The 15,421-nt window shown below is 34.9% G+C and overlaps 2 protein-coding genes across 3 annotated transcripts; one reads left to right on the forward strand and one right to left on the reverse strand.

The window, feature by feature from the left end:
• The first annotated feature begins 5,258 nt into the window (after positions 1-5,258).
• Positions 5,259-7,890, forward strand: LOC111887596 (uncharacterized). Of its 2 annotated transcripts, none has more exons than XM_023883767.3 (9): positions 5,259-5,414; positions 5,644-5,816; positions 5,925-5,974; positions 6,090-6,159; positions 6,254-6,359; positions 6,669-6,735; positions 6,832-6,907; positions 7,129-7,424; positions 7,589-7,890. In XM_023883767.3, exons 2-9 carry the CDS (start codon positions 5,654-5,656, stop codon positions 7,670-7,672), a joined length of 912 nt encoding a protein of 303 aa, XP_023739535.1. In that variant the 5' UTR covers positions 5,259-5,414; positions 5,644-5,653; the 3' UTR covers positions 7,673-7,890. The 2 variants fall into 2 exon arrangements, with proteins under 2 accessions (XP_023739535.1, XP_023739536.1); XM_023883768.3 differs by having other exon boundaries at positions 5,286-5,440.
• Positions 7,891-8,148: 258 nt separating this feature from the next.
• Positions 8,149-11,632, reverse strand: LOC111887599 (probable glycosyltransferase STELLO1). The gene is made up of 3 exons (XM_023883771.3): positions 9,644-11,632; positions 9,263-9,389; positions 8,149-8,793 (listed from the first exon to the last, which is right to left on the reverse strand). Exons 1-3 carry the CDS (start codon positions 11,350-11,352, stop codon positions 8,320-8,322), a joined length of 2,310 nt encoding a protein of 769 aa, XP_023739539.1. The 5' UTR covers positions 11,353-11,632; the 3' UTR covers positions 8,149-8,319.
• Between the last annotated feature and the right edge of the window lie 3,789 nt (positions 11,633-15,421).

Consider the following 15,421-nt stretch of genomic DNA (forward strand, 5'->3'; position numbering starts at 1 on the left):
AATGAGTAACCACAACAAGAACAACACAATGTAAAGAACAGAATGCAAAAGAAAATAATTCCAGGTTAACAGAAAAGATCGATATCTCAATTCCTATCCCACTACCCTCTTATACTATCAGTCATAACAACTAAATAATATAAAATACCCATAATGCCCCTGTACCAACAAGATGCCCTTTCTCTAAAATAAGGTGACCAGAGTGGGTGCATAACAAGTATACAACAATAGTTATCATATATTATAATATATAACATGGTCAAATCTGTAAAATGAGAACGTGCCCAATGTTGAGGTGGTATTTGTTTAAGCTACTCATAACATTCTTGGTTTAATTTTCTAACTTCTTCCATTTCTTTTTCAAACTCTTGCACAGTATATGTTGTTGAACAATTCCAAAGCAGTTCTTTAAACTTATCCCCTCTCCAACGTGACCTCATATTTTCGTGTATGTGGCGAACACAATAACGGTGCTCTGCACAAGGAAACAAATCTGCGATGGCAGAACTTAAACCCTACAAGAAAGATACATTATGTCAATGATTTCTTTTCCTTTAGATATTACTATTCAAAACACAAGAAAATAACCTTTTGCCTGTCTGATATAAATGTAAAATTTGAATTTGAAGCCAACCCTAGGTCATCACCCAAGTGAGTTAAAAACCATGTCCAAGAGTTCAGTGTCTCAGCTTCAACCACAGCATATGCTAAAGGATATATTCCATTATTCCCATCTAAAGCCTGTGCAATACAATCCAATAAATAAAAGTAAAAAATAAATCAAAATATATGGTTCAACCACAACATAAGAGAAAATGTACCACAACAGATAAAATTTGACCATGGAAAGGTCCTTTCATGAAAGCCCCGTCTACCCCAAGAAAATCCCTCTTCCCTACTGCAAATCCTTGCTTCAAAGCACCAAGGCACACGTACACGCGTCTGAAGGTTCTTGTCTCAACATCAGGATTTGGTTCACTTTCGACATCAAGCTTGATAGTGGTGTCTGGGTTTTGAGTCTGCACTTCTAACAAATAATCTTGTAAGATCTTGTACTGAGTGGCATAATCATCCCTGATAATTTTTAAGGCTGCTTCTCTTGCCCTAAAGGCTTTCATCTTAGAAATATCTACTTTGTAGATACGTTGAAGTTGTTCCCTTAAAGCCTTGACTGGAATTTTTGGGTTTGCTTCCACCAGTTGTAGAATTTGCTTTGAAAGAAACTTGTAATCACAAGCCCTAACCTTTCTTGTTTGGAGACATTTATGTTCACTAACATATGTTTTAACTGTCCAATCCATGTCACGTTTCCACTTACTGGCTAAAAGAACCCAAGGACACTTACCTTCTTCATTGACTACTTCTTGACCGGTCCCACCACCTAGGCTTGTTATGGTTCCCCTGCATACAACCCTTACTCTGTTTTTATCATTCTTCTCAAAATCCAACTCCCTTCTTGTATCTATTGCATGTTGGTTAACCATATCTTTAAACTCCTTTGACGAATTAAATTTCTGATATAAATAGAAAGGCTCACTGACTTGAGCATTTTCGTTCTCATGCGCCCTTCTAATAGCTTTAATCTTTTTGTTTCTTTCTCCTTCGATCCCATCATCTGATGAAGAGTCGGACAAGAAAAGTTCCATATCTATAACTTCAAGGTCTGCTTCATTCCCATCTTCTGTAACTACATGATTCTTTCTTTTAGAAGCACCTCCAATCCACTCAACATCTGGGTCAACATTCAAGTGGAATTCTCTCATGTCAACTTCAACATCATCAATGATATTGTCTTCGTCCAGAAGAAAGTCACCATCTTGACTCTCACTATCATCACCACTGTTGATCTCATCACCACTGCTATTATCATCACTACTATGTTCAATTTCAGTTTCCATGATGTTTGCATTATCACTTACCATGTCCACCTTGTCAATTGAAGGCTCATTTCTAGTAGGTGAAACAGGAGGGTTGTTTCTATTAGGCTCAAATGTCAACACATCATTAGGCTCAACTTGTGTATCATGCCATTCCAAAAACAATCTTTTTGGGGTACAATCAATCTCAACTATACGTACCTTAGATGGGTTTGGTGACATCGAGTATGTGTGTAATTTCGTTTGCCCGTGCTCTGTATACACCTCTATTAGCTTATGCTGGCCAACATATTTTGCTAAATGCCTTACATCATCATCTGAAGCTAAAGCAAACAAGCCAAAATCCAAATCGCATAGTGGCCTTCGAAAATGATAGTACATCTCCACATGTAGATTTTCATCGATATACCCAAGTTTCACCATCATGTCATCAATATCGTGAACACAGAAAGTCTCGATGTCTATTAAGTCAACGTAATGTCTCTTTCCGTTTACATACTTCCTTCCAGGAAAATCAGTAAACTTTCCACCATGGTTTAATAACATGCAAAACATGGTCAAATGATCACCTATTAAGGAAATGCCCCAAAAATTTTGATTTACATTTGATTAGGGTTGTAGGATTTCACGAAGCAAATGCAAATAAAAACGAGATTAGGGACTAGGCAGACTTACCATATTGAAGACGAACTTCTGCTTCACTGATCATCCGTCCTCGTGCTTCACTTAAATTCCAAACCGGCTTTGTTGATTATTTGGAAAAGCATACAAAGTTTTAGCTAGCGACTAGGGTTTTCGTTTGAGAGAAGAAAGGGAATTCATCTGACAAGTGTGTGTTTGTGTGTGTTTTGGTTTGACGATGATCAGAATCGTAAAACCATCCGTCTGTATTCTAAATGGCGCTAATATATTGTAGGGTTGAAAGGACAAAAATGCCCCCAGTGTGCCACTCACGTGAGTAGTTCCTAACCCCAAATAAGACGGAAAGTTAACTAAAGGACTAGGCGGGTAACGAAATAAAGTTATAGGGATTGTCCGAGTTAAAAATTCTTTCCAGGGACGAAGCGTGCAAGTAAGAGCAAACCATAGGGACCAACCGTGTAATTTTCTCATAAAAAAATGTAGGTTGGAAATGAAATACTATTTACTCTATTTTTTGGAGGAAAAAATGAAAGTGGGTTGAAGATTGTCTAACATAAATAAGGAAATAATTCATAGGTGATAACTATTTTTTTCATGAAAAACAATATAAAAAACTAAAGTACGTAAAAAATAAACGCTTTAATGAATTTTCCCTTTTAAAAACTATGTAAAAAAGAACTGGTTAAAATTCATAAAACAAAATTAAAAAAATATTAAAATTGAATTGATAGAAAAATCAAGATAAAAACTATTTTCAAAAATAAAAATAAAGTTATACCAGTCCAACAGATGCAAGAATCGGAAAACTTGGACCTGGACCGGCCTCAATCGATCCGGTCCAAGGTCCACTAATTTCTGTCAAACCGGTCTGGTTCAAGAGCTGGTTCAGTTCGATCAAGATGCTCACCCTTAGTTTGATATCCTTATTTCTTATCTATTTTTAGCTTTTAGGATAATGATAAATTGATGATTTAAACAAGGGTGGACGAAGTCGGGTGCAGGAAAATGATCTGTTTAGGGCAATACTGTTGGACTATGATACCGTCGGTAGGTGGGATCAGTCGGTTAGAGTGTTATTACGCTGCAACGGGTTTGTGAACTCGCTTCCTCCTCATCCTCTCTCTCTTTCTCTCTCTCTCTCCCTCTCTCTCTCTCTCTCATCCTTGTGCATTGAGTAGTTGTTTTTCTTGCTTTAAGTCTTATACCAAACTAATTTAGTATGTTTTTAATTAATCTGTGAATTAGTTTTGTATGTTTTTGTTAATTAATTTTGAAGGGTTTTAATTAGTTTGTATTTAATTTAAAACAAAAAATTGAGTTGGTTAAATGAGCTGAGAATAATAGGATTTTCATGTGTTGTAGGTTGGGAGGGTTGAAAGAAAGAGGAGAGAGAAAAACTGATGTAGAAGTAGGTTGAGTGGATTGGAAGGGAATGACTCATTCCTAACCTATGCACGTAAGTGTTTGTATTTATAACGTGTATTTGAAGTCAGATTTACATGAGATCTTTTTCAGCATGTAGTTTATAGTTTGTACTTCAATTTAGACTATAATTTCATCATTTACACAAGATCTTCCCTCCAACCCACTCAACTCATGCCGCCTCAGTTTTTCTATCTCCTCTATTTTCTATTTTTTTTAACCCATAACATATGAAAACCTTATCATTCCTGACCCACGCAACTTACTTGGCATGTCATTATTTTTATTTAATTAAATTAAAAAATATAATATAAAATAAAACATAACATTTTTTTATTTAAATATATAGTTTTGCTAATTTAAAACAAAAAAGAAGTGCGAGTATTATCTCATTTAAACAAATTTATACTTATTAAAAAAAAAAGACTTACAATGCATGAAATACAGTAAAGTGGCATGAAATCAATTCTTCTTCCAATTGAATAATCACATTTACTTTTTATTATGTCAAAACAAAATAAATTAGAATTTTTTTTTTTTTTTTTTTTTTTTTTTTTTTTTTTTTTTTTTTGTGTGTGTGTGTGTCAAGGCAATGAGGCATTCAAAGAAAGAGACATTAAATGAAGAAATTAAATGGTGGGTTCACGAACCCATTGCAATCAAATAAATGAGGTAACCCACTCAACTGGTTATTTTAAGATATGGTTTGCCGACGGTACCCCAATACCATTCTATATCACGATTTATCCTTACCCGTTCACGATTCTGTTTGCCCTTACAGTCTCTGAAGTTGGAGTATCAAAGTTGAAAGTTTTTTAGCTTTTCAAATTTAAACTTTCGGGTCCGATTCTCTTTACTGTTTTACCCGGATCCACTATACCCGAAACCCATTTTAGGCTTGTATTAATAATCGATACTCGAACCAGTTTAGCTTATACTGATTCTGATTCTAATTGGTCTAGTTCCGATGGGTTTGGAGCTCATCATCTCTACATGTAGGCGGAGTAGCACGTAGAAAAGTAAGGTATTATATAAAATGAAACTTTATATTAATTTTGACTCCTATATGTCTGAGTTTTATCAAATTCGATTTATTTGGCTAATAACATAATCCTACTCAATAACAACGGGCTAGGGCTGATTTTGATTTTTACAACTTGCAAAATATAAGATCGGTTAACTTTATATTATATTATATTATATAAGTTATAAAAATAAAAATACCCATCAATCCATCATAAAACATCCAAACCTCAATACACCCGACCCGAAAAGCTTGTTGGGCCACTCCAACAAACCCGCCCTATTTTGAACATCGGCTGACACCCAGACTACCAAAACACTTTTGTTCATTCTCCCCTTCTCAAACCTTGTTCGACCGCGGAGTAATATACCTTGTCCGACCGTGGAGAAACAGGCCAGTTTCAGCTCTTTCACATTACCTTTGTTTTCGCTGATCGATCCTTCTTCTAGGTTTGATTTTCCCAGCTTTTCTTCTTGTATGTATCCCTTAAACCTATCAGTTCTTCATGTCTTCTTAATTACGTGAAATTATCTGTTCGTTTTGTACTTCAATGTGGACGGATTGCCTTTGATTTCCTTGTAATCTTGGTTCTAGGGTTTTCAATACATGTACTTCATTGGAATCATATGTGAATAAATTGCTAATTGTGTTCTTTTGTATGCATTTTAATTGTACAAGAGAGAGGAAAATGGTGGGTTCTGCGAATGGCGCGACGGACTTGTCATCAGAGATGGAGGTTGATGCTTTCAGAAGACTTTTTCCTCTACGATTTCACGAGCGCCATTTGCTCGAGTCCGTAAGGCCCGATGCCAGGTCACTTGGTAAAGCCAGAGAAACGTCATTGGCTTTAGGTTAGTCTAATTTTACCAACTTTCGATGTTCTTATTCAATTTGTATATACAGTTATATGCTTCTTTAACATTCAACACTGATACTTCGACTTCCCACTTGTAATTTAGGGGCAGTGGCATCTGCGGATGGATCAGCACTAGCAAAGATAGGCTGCACTGTACATCCTGTTTCACCCACTTAACTAATATTTTTTTTATCTTTATTCTATATTCTATATACACCATTATCAACTCAAAGAAGATGCATTATCTTCTCTCCTGTTGTTCTTGCAGACTATGTTAGCTGCCATTAAAATGGAAGTCATGACACCTTCAAAGGAAGCACCTGATGAAGGCTGTGTAGGTTTGACTACACACTTTATATCTGCAATTCTTTTGCTTCATTGTTCTAATCACATTATCCCTCTTGTATCTGATGTTGTATCCTTTTGTTCCAGCCATAGATTTCCACATGCCTCCAATTTGTTCTCCTATTGTTAGGCCTGGCAGACCTGCTGAAGCTGCACCTGTTGTGTCCAAGCAGTTATCTGACACTATCATTAGGCAATCTTTCGATCTTTATTCTCATATTCAAGAACTTATAACATTTGAAAACTGTTACATGTTACCCTTTTTGAGATTTACTTGGACCCCATAGTCAATGAGGCATGGGAATTGTATCTTTCAGAATGATAGACCATATTTGCTTTCTTTGTAAATTCTTTGAGGCGACACTTGTAGGTGACTAGGTGCTAATGGTTATTCTATTCTTTAAAGAAATATTAGGAATAGGGCAAAATACAGAAAAGTAATTTTACTTTACTATTTACTGTAGTGAATAGTGATTAAGTCATTATACTTTGTTTATTACAGTTCTGGGATGATTGATCTAAAAGAGTTGTCATTGGTCAGTGGCAAAGCTGCTTGGATGGCATACCTGGTAATTATCATCTAAAAATTTCACTAATCATTACATTCATGCTATTTCAGATGAATTCCTAAATTAAATTTGTATGAAATGATGTTGCTTTTCCAGGATATATACTGTTTGGATGCTGATGGTGCACTATTTGATGCTGCCCTACTTGCTGCAGCTGCTGCTTTCTCCCATTGTAAGTTGTTTTGAGTTTTGACATTTCTGATTTCCTGTATTCATGTTAGTCGACTTTGGGGTATATTTTTATAGCCATGGTCATATATTAGTGTGTGTGCCACTGAATCAATAACCTTAAGCAACTGCCTAATTGGAAAAAACGAAGGAAAAGATAGCCGAAAACAATGAAATATTAAAATAAAAAGTCAAGATGGAGGTCAAACTTTTGTGATGTTGCAGTGCAAATTCCGGTGGTGTCGTTGAATGATGATGGAAGAATTGTGGTTGTTTCCAAGGAAAATGGAGAGAAGGCAAAAAACAAACCAGTGAATGAGGAGAAGAGAAAGCTTAAATTGAGAAGCATTCCTTTTGCATTGACTTGCATACTTCACAAGAACTACATCTTGGCTGATCCAACGGCTGAGGAAGAATCCATCATGGATACATTGATCACAATTGTATTGGACACATCTTGTCAACTCGTGTCTCTTTACAAGCCAGGTGGTCCGGCTCTTGCCTATGAGTCTGTGCTCCAGGTCAGCCCACAACTTCACTTTTCAAATACCAAGAAACAGCAATGCACTTTTATAAAATATAGCAATAAGAATTGTCTTGTTTTGTTGACATTATGCAATAATAAATGAAAGTGCATTGCTATTAGTGAATGATATTGAGGGAATTTGGTTTGGAATGGGTGCAGGATTGTATTGCATTGTCAAGACAAAGAGTGAAAGAGCTTCAGAAAATCCTGAATGAAGCCATTCTTGATATGGATGTGGATTAACTTTCAACCAAAAGGTTTCCTAAGCATCTTTATTACTTGTTCTTTCTTTTTGTTATGTAATTTCTTTTCCCAGAGCTATATTTACTGAATCCATGGCAATCTGTTGCCTAAGGATTTGGAGTTTTCTCTAAGCTTTGTAAAAGGGTTGGTTGGCTTGGCTTTAAATTTTGGAATGTGGTTTAGGTATAGACTTTTATGGTCAACTATGGCTTGCAACGTGTTGAAACTCCATTTTTCCTTCTTACATGCTTATAATCTGGATAAATGATAGATTAAAAATACATAGCTTTTGATGTTCTTGTTAAGTCGTTTTTTTTAAAAAAAAAAAAAAACTCCATATATATATATATATATATATATATATATATATATATATATATATATATATATATATATATATATATATATATATATATATATTTTTTTTTCCCCCCCATAATGGATGAGCTGTGAAGGTTAGACAATAGTAAAGGGACTTTTCTAAAACTAACAGATTTTACTGCATTCCAACTCCACCTCTTTCTTCACTTAAAAAAAACACAAATAAACATCCATCTATCAAGAATCTATAAGAAAACAATTACAATCTACATAAAGAATGGTACAAAAATCGTAGCCAAGGGTACAACACCCTATGCAATGTTTGTTCAAACCAAGTCCAGTAACATGGGATCACCTGCCGCCATGACTCTAATGAGCTTTATAAAGTCTTCCTCATTCAAAACCACCATGGGGTGAACCGCAGGTGCTTCCGGAGAATAAAAACTGATGGAAATGTCTTTAGGTGGTTTCTTCCTATATACCATCTTCTTAAACACGGAATCGAAATTCCGGGGGGAATCCATTGCTATAAACATCATCGGAATCGCGACTTTCTGGTGGATATCACGATCACCCACAAGGTTTACAAGGTCAATGAAGTCAACCACGAGCCTTCGAGGGATATAGAAGACCTCCGAACCGCAAATGGTGAGGGTCGAGTCGTGGTTGACCGTGTGGTCCTTGTAACTGACCTGCAAATGAGCCGGCATTGAGCTCACGACTTCCTTCACCATCTCCGCTTGTTTTCCGTGAAAATCCTTGTTGCCATCGTATGGAACGGTGCTCCAAGATCTTGATACCTACACAAACAAAAGGGTAAATCGGTCAAATCATTTACTTTTTGCAACTAACATAAGGGGTAAATCGGTCGCATCACTTTCTTTCTTTGATCAGACACCAAGGTTAAATCGGTCATATTACTTTCTACTTTTAACCTGACATGAGGGGTAAATTGGTCAAATCACTTTTTTTCCTTAAGCAAAGGGGTATATATATATATATATATATATATATATATATATATATATATATAAGTCAGATCCCTTTCTTTTCAATCGGAAATCAGGTAAATAATCTGTCAAATCAATTTCTTTCTCAAACGTACACCAGGGGTAAATCGGTCAATCATTTTCTTTTCTTGAGCAAAGATCCAATGTCATTTAATCTACAAGATTCTCTTATCTTGTAGCTACTAAAGGGTACTATAGACATCTGACTAATAGTCAAACACTATTATAAAATAAAGTCGAACATAGTAATTCTCAGTACCTTGTCTGTTATCCAGAGCTTATTCTTGTCTGCTTGGACCAAGTTCCAGTAATTAAGAATCGTATCATCCTGTACAAACAAAAACCCTTCTGCACTCTCAAATCTATCAAACAATCTTGGAAGTTGCCTGCCACACACAAAAACAAACTAATTTGACTACTGCCCAAATGTCTAAAATACCCTTGCCTTGGTGAAATCAGTTTACCGTATCACTATTTAAAATGCAAGACAGTATGAGCTCAATCTTTCAAAATTTATACACTATACTAGCCAAACAGGATTAAACATTCTCAAAAGTCCCAACTTTTTACTAATTTGCCCTTTGTTATTTTTTAAAAATCATTTATCTTGATGGGAAAAAGGACAGAAGTAGGAACTTACTTGTATAAATGATCCAAGTGACCTTCTTCAACAACAAGCTCACGATTCTTCTTATTTGCCAAAATAATTACAGACTTAAATACCCTTCCATATAGCAATCTCCATTCCAAAGCTGTCCTTTCAACATCTCCATTACAAAACATTATAAGAACAACATTCCCAAAATTCTTTCTCCATCTCACCAAATTCCCAATCTCATAATTTACTGTACTCGTTTCCTCAACTCCAAGATAAACACTCGGTAACTTTTGAGGCACAAAATCCTTCCTATCTCCATAATTAACAACACCTCCTCTTTTCAACTTATCCAACTCAAGTCCCATTAAACGAGGCTGCAAATAACCCACAGAAACCAAATCTTGAATCCATGCAACTGTAAATTTCACATCTTTTTCACTCCAAAACCGTTCTTTACCCATCGCGTAACTCAATTCAAGAATCTTTTCAAACAAACCGGTCTTGTTTGATCTCCAAGAAATCAAGAACTTGATCAGATCACCCACGTTTACATGAAGATCTTTCTCTTCTGCAAATGGGTATGATTCGAATTTATCGGATCTATGAACAGTAGGAGGATAAACAACCACATAACCACCAATTTCCCACAAAAGGCGTTGTGCCCAATAGCCACGTAGCACATCGGAAGCCATGGAACTAACTGAAACAGGAAGCATTAAGCCCCAGAATGCAGAGTAATGAAAGATTGTGTTGAAAGAATTCACGGGTACCATTGTTCCTTGAGGAAATGCAACTTTTGGTGCGTGTTCATCGAATTTGATATCGAATGGTTCTTGATTTTGTTTTCGTGTGAAGTAGAAGACTGAATCGATGTCGGGTAAACCGTTGGAAATCCCTTGTTGGATGAATTGACTCCCGCTGAGGACTTCGTTGTAGTGTTCTTCGTGTTCAATTTGACCTACATTCTCTAATGGTAATCCTCTTGGCCAAACGGATCTTTGGCCAAAATGGATGTAAGGGTTTACAACAGTTCGATTTGGGTTATCTTGGTTATATTGTAATATGATCTGTTTTTTAGCGTTTTGACCTAATTCAATATCGAAATGTTTGTTGATGTTATCATCAATCAGTTCTCCTCTATCATCGAAGTCGAAGATTTTCTTGGCACCATGTTGGATAGCAAACAAATACCCCACAGTTTTTCTAACGTATGAATCGTAAGGCAAGTAATCAACAACGCGAAACCCTAATTTTGCTTGATCGTCGAGGGATAAGAAGATGGTACCTTTGAGACTCCAATCGTTAGGAGTTTTTGAGTTTCCGACAGCAAGAACTTGCCACCCTTTGATCTTTAGGAGTTTCTTAAGCGAATCTGATGGATAATCTGATACCGAAACGATGATCCATTGGTCTGATCTGAATTTCGAATAAGGGGTTGTCTTATCTGTGATGGGTAGGATGGAATCGTAATTGATTTTTGGGAAATGGATGATGGTTTCGATTTGTTTGACTTCTTGTTGGAAGCAGAAGAAGGTGGCAGAGTCGCTGATGTTACGAAGGAAGAAGACGGCTGCGACGGAGGCGATCAGGAAGGCAATTGTGATGATTTTGTAGAGGTTTTCAGAAAACCAGGTGGAGAAATCGAGTGATTTAGATGGGGAAAATCGATTTCGAAGAGTCCTTGGAAACAATGATGATTTAGGGTTCTGGGGTTTGGATTTGGGGACTGAACTATCTTGTTGGACCAACATCGAATCAATCCCGCATTCCTACACTCACTAAATTCGTTGTCAGTTTGGGACTCGAACTGCAAATCAAACTCGAATTCAGTAGCGAACTTATCTTAATTTGTGCAGGATCAATCTCGAAAAAGCACATACTAGTGGGTGTTCCGTGTTCTTGAACTGAAGCTGCTACTGGTTTGGAATCTACACGTGAACGTGATCGCTGCGGTCTTTTTTGATTTCTTTCTTTACTTGTAAGTTGTGCTTCAACTTGACTTTGATTTGTATTTTAGTCCCTCGACTTCGATAATTTATCTAGTAAATGACCAGATTTTTGAAAATTATAAATTTTCGGTAATATTAACAGAAAAACCAGTTATTTTACTTGTGTATATTAACATGGATTTTTATACTTTCTATTCTTCTGATACTTGAATGCCTATGTACGAGCTTTAATTGCTTCTGATACTTTAAATTATTAAATACTTAGTACAAAAACTTTAGATCATCACACACTTAATAGTTTAGGTGTCTACGAAACCAAGTTATTTGAGTAAGAATACATATATGTTCATAACATACATATGTTCATACATAAATATGTATATGCAGATATGAATGTTTTATGTGTTGTAATTTTTATCATTACTTCTACAGGAAACTTTTTGTTATTTCATTAAAGGAAATACAAATAAGATACCATGCATCCATTCGATCCTGAAAAAGCCCATTAAACAAAGTAATGCACCGACAATAACATGTTAACAAAACCGAAATAACAAAAATCATGTTGTTGATATTGTGCCACAAAATTTAAACAAAAATGATATTTGGGAGACATGATTTGCTTTACAGCTGCCATTTTAATTTCAAAAAAATGAATGAAACAAAGATGTCAAACAGACAAGATGCTGAATAATTTACGAATACTAAAACTATAAACATGATTTTTTTCTAGCTTAAAAAAGCGACGAAGATGACAAAAAACAATGACAAGAAAAGAGGAAAAAATCATCCTAAACTGTTCACCAACCTTTTTATGTAATACTATGATTTAACGTTTAATAATGCAAGATTCAATTATTAACATTCATGTGGTGTGTATTTTTAAGAGGTTTGTATTTGACTGAAAATACCGTTGGCATGATCCATGTATATCCAAACTAGTCATGTCACACCTACACTAATTGTATTTGACAAACTCTGAAGGTATTGATGGACTATATTTGGGAACTGCCAAGAATTTGTTAAAGAGGAAAAGGCATCGTGAAAGGGGTGTTATGACTTATTAGAATCAAACGTTTGTGTAACACTACCAATGTTTCCATTACTAATAATGTGTCACTAGTGGAGTATTATTATATCCTTAATATCGTCTCATGATTTTATTATTGTAGATTGATGAGATATGTTCACTTTGTCACAATGCATATTTGGACGCATTTGGGGAACATATAATACATTGTAAGGAACTCCTTGGATTCAAGTACCGACACGATATAGTTAGGATGTTCTTATTGACGGCGTGCCAGTGTTTCTATAAAGAAAGAGACACTTTAGAACTTTTTGACCGACCCGTTGAAATAAAGGTCAACACTTGGACCACTTGACGTTTTTATTTTTGGATGGGTAAGAGGGAAACATGTATGTATGAATCTAAAATGGTTTCCTTTCTCGCGAGCTTGGGGAGCAGGGATTTCATTGTGAGTCAAACTACTTTAAAACTGTCTCATGAAAGTGTCAAAACATAAGAAAACGTAAATGGAAAATTAAAATGTTTTTATACCATTCGCGTTTGATTTTATTTATTTATTTATTTATTTTTTGCTTCTTTGCTCCAGATGTTGTGGAGCCCGTCAAAATAATCTAACAAGTTATGCATAGTAATAATATTATGATCTCAAGATTTATGGATGCAATCGTTAATATAATTAGTTTTGTCATCTAAAAATGGTTAGTGACGCAACTTGTTGTCCGTTTGTCAGTCTTTTTATATAAAAATTCTAAACGGATGTTATGTTATAGGTAACAAGCTTTATCAAGTCCAATATATACATTTACACAGAAAATCAAAATATGTTAAAATATACAAACTAAAGGATAAATCTTAACTTTATAATTGTTATTGATTCAATTTTATTAACTTAAGTTAAGTTATTTAATAGTACACAACTTAAGTTATGGAAGAGATGGAAAAAGGGGTGCTAAAGTGTAAAATTCCAAGGAATAAAAGGCTAAAGAGTCAATTGTTAAGGACTCTGGATTTATTCCACGAGGTCGATAAGTTAAAAGGGGAAAGTATGCATACTTATATTAATTAGGTTTATTTTAATTTTGATATCTTAGGATGCGGTTAGCTCGCTGAAATAGAATGAAATTCGGGGAAAAGAAATCCAATTCCACCGCATTCTACTGTTTGGATCAACTTTGTATGATGGAATTGGAATTCTAAATGAATTTTTTTCCATCAAATAGGGAAAAACACTTCCTTTCAAGATAATGATGTAATTAATTCCCTATTATGAAGGAAAGCGGCATTTATGGAGCTTCTTGTACTTTATGCTTCTTTATTTGCACCAAATGGCAAACGGTAAGGGATCTGAGGGACAAAAAAGATGACCGTTTCTATAGATTTGGGGATGAGAGGGATTAAATGGGAATAAAGAGGGAAAAGCTAATATGGTGTAAGGGATGGATGGATACCCACCATCGTTAAAAGAGGGAGAAAATTACCTATTTGTCAGATAATCGATGAATGTTTATAGGTTTTGAGCACCGTATATGTTTACTTTACATATTGAAATTTCTATCTTATGTCTAAGTTTTGAGAAATGCAATCTTAGATAACCCTCGGCGAACATTTTTTAGTTATAGGAAAAAACACACACACACAAATAACATTACTGAAGTTTATATGTGTGCTCAATATCTAAAAAACTACCAAAAGTTTTGTTTTATGAGTATATATACTTATAATCTGGAATATGATAAGATTGACGAAAATAGCAGTTTTAATAGTTAAAATGATTTTGAGTAATAATCGTCAAACAACCAAGTTGCGTGAATGTGCTTATGGAGCTTCCATATTAATTTTTTTTCTTCTTTCATCTTGTACTTTGTGCTTCTTTATTTGCACCAAACAAAAAACGGTGAGGGAACTCAGGGACAGGAAAGATGACAATTTTTATAGTTGGGAATGAGAGAGATTAAATGGGAATAAAGAGTGAAAAGCTAAAGGGATGGATGGATAACCACCACTGTTAGCAATGTTTTAAAAACCGGTTTGAACCGGCCGGTCGAACCGGTTGGACCGGGAACTGGGAGATAGAGCGGTTCAATTATCATCGGTTTTACATTAATTTCTGAACCGGATTGAACCGGTCGGTTTTTAGAAAAAAACCGGTTGAACCGGTCAAAATAAACCGGTTAAACCGAAAAAAAACACATGAAAAAGAATCATTTACATTATAAACTTTGGTGATTTTTTTCAAATCTATTTAGTTTTCTTTTAATAAAAGCATATGGTAAATGTTATAAAACATATGGTAAATGTTATAAATTCTTTTGATTTGTTTGTATTCATCAAAAACTATATTTCGTTTCGGTATTATACTTTATTTTCTTTTTGACGTATATGGATTGATGTAAAACACTAAAACTTATGGTTATGTATTATTTTAATGTATTTGGATTCATCGACAACTTATGTTTATGTGTATTTTTAATGTTTGAACTTGTAAACATCAAATTCCTAATTTATATATATATATATATGTATGTGTAGGAAAATAGAAAAAAACATGAAAAATATAGAAACCGGTTCATCCAGCGGTTGAACCGGTTAAACCGGTTGAACCGGAAACCGATCACCATACCGGTTCAACTCAAAAACCGGTTTTTAAAACATTGACCGTTAGAAAGATGGAGAAATAACATCTTTATTAGATAATCAATGAATGTTTAGAGATTTTGAGCATCGTATATGCTTACTTATTGAAAATTTTATCTTATGTCTAAGTTTTGAGAAATTCAATCATAGACAACCCTCAACGAACATTTTTTAATTTTCCGAAAAAAAAACACCCATACAAATAAC

Source organism: Lactuca sativa, chromosome 5 (genome assembly GCF_002870075.4).
Source record: "Lactuca sativa cultivar Salinas chromosome 5, Lsat_Salinas_v11, whole genome shotgun sequence".
Lineage (NCBI taxonomy): Eukaryota > Viridiplantae > Streptophyta > Magnoliopsida > Asterales > Asteraceae > Lactuca > Lactuca sativa.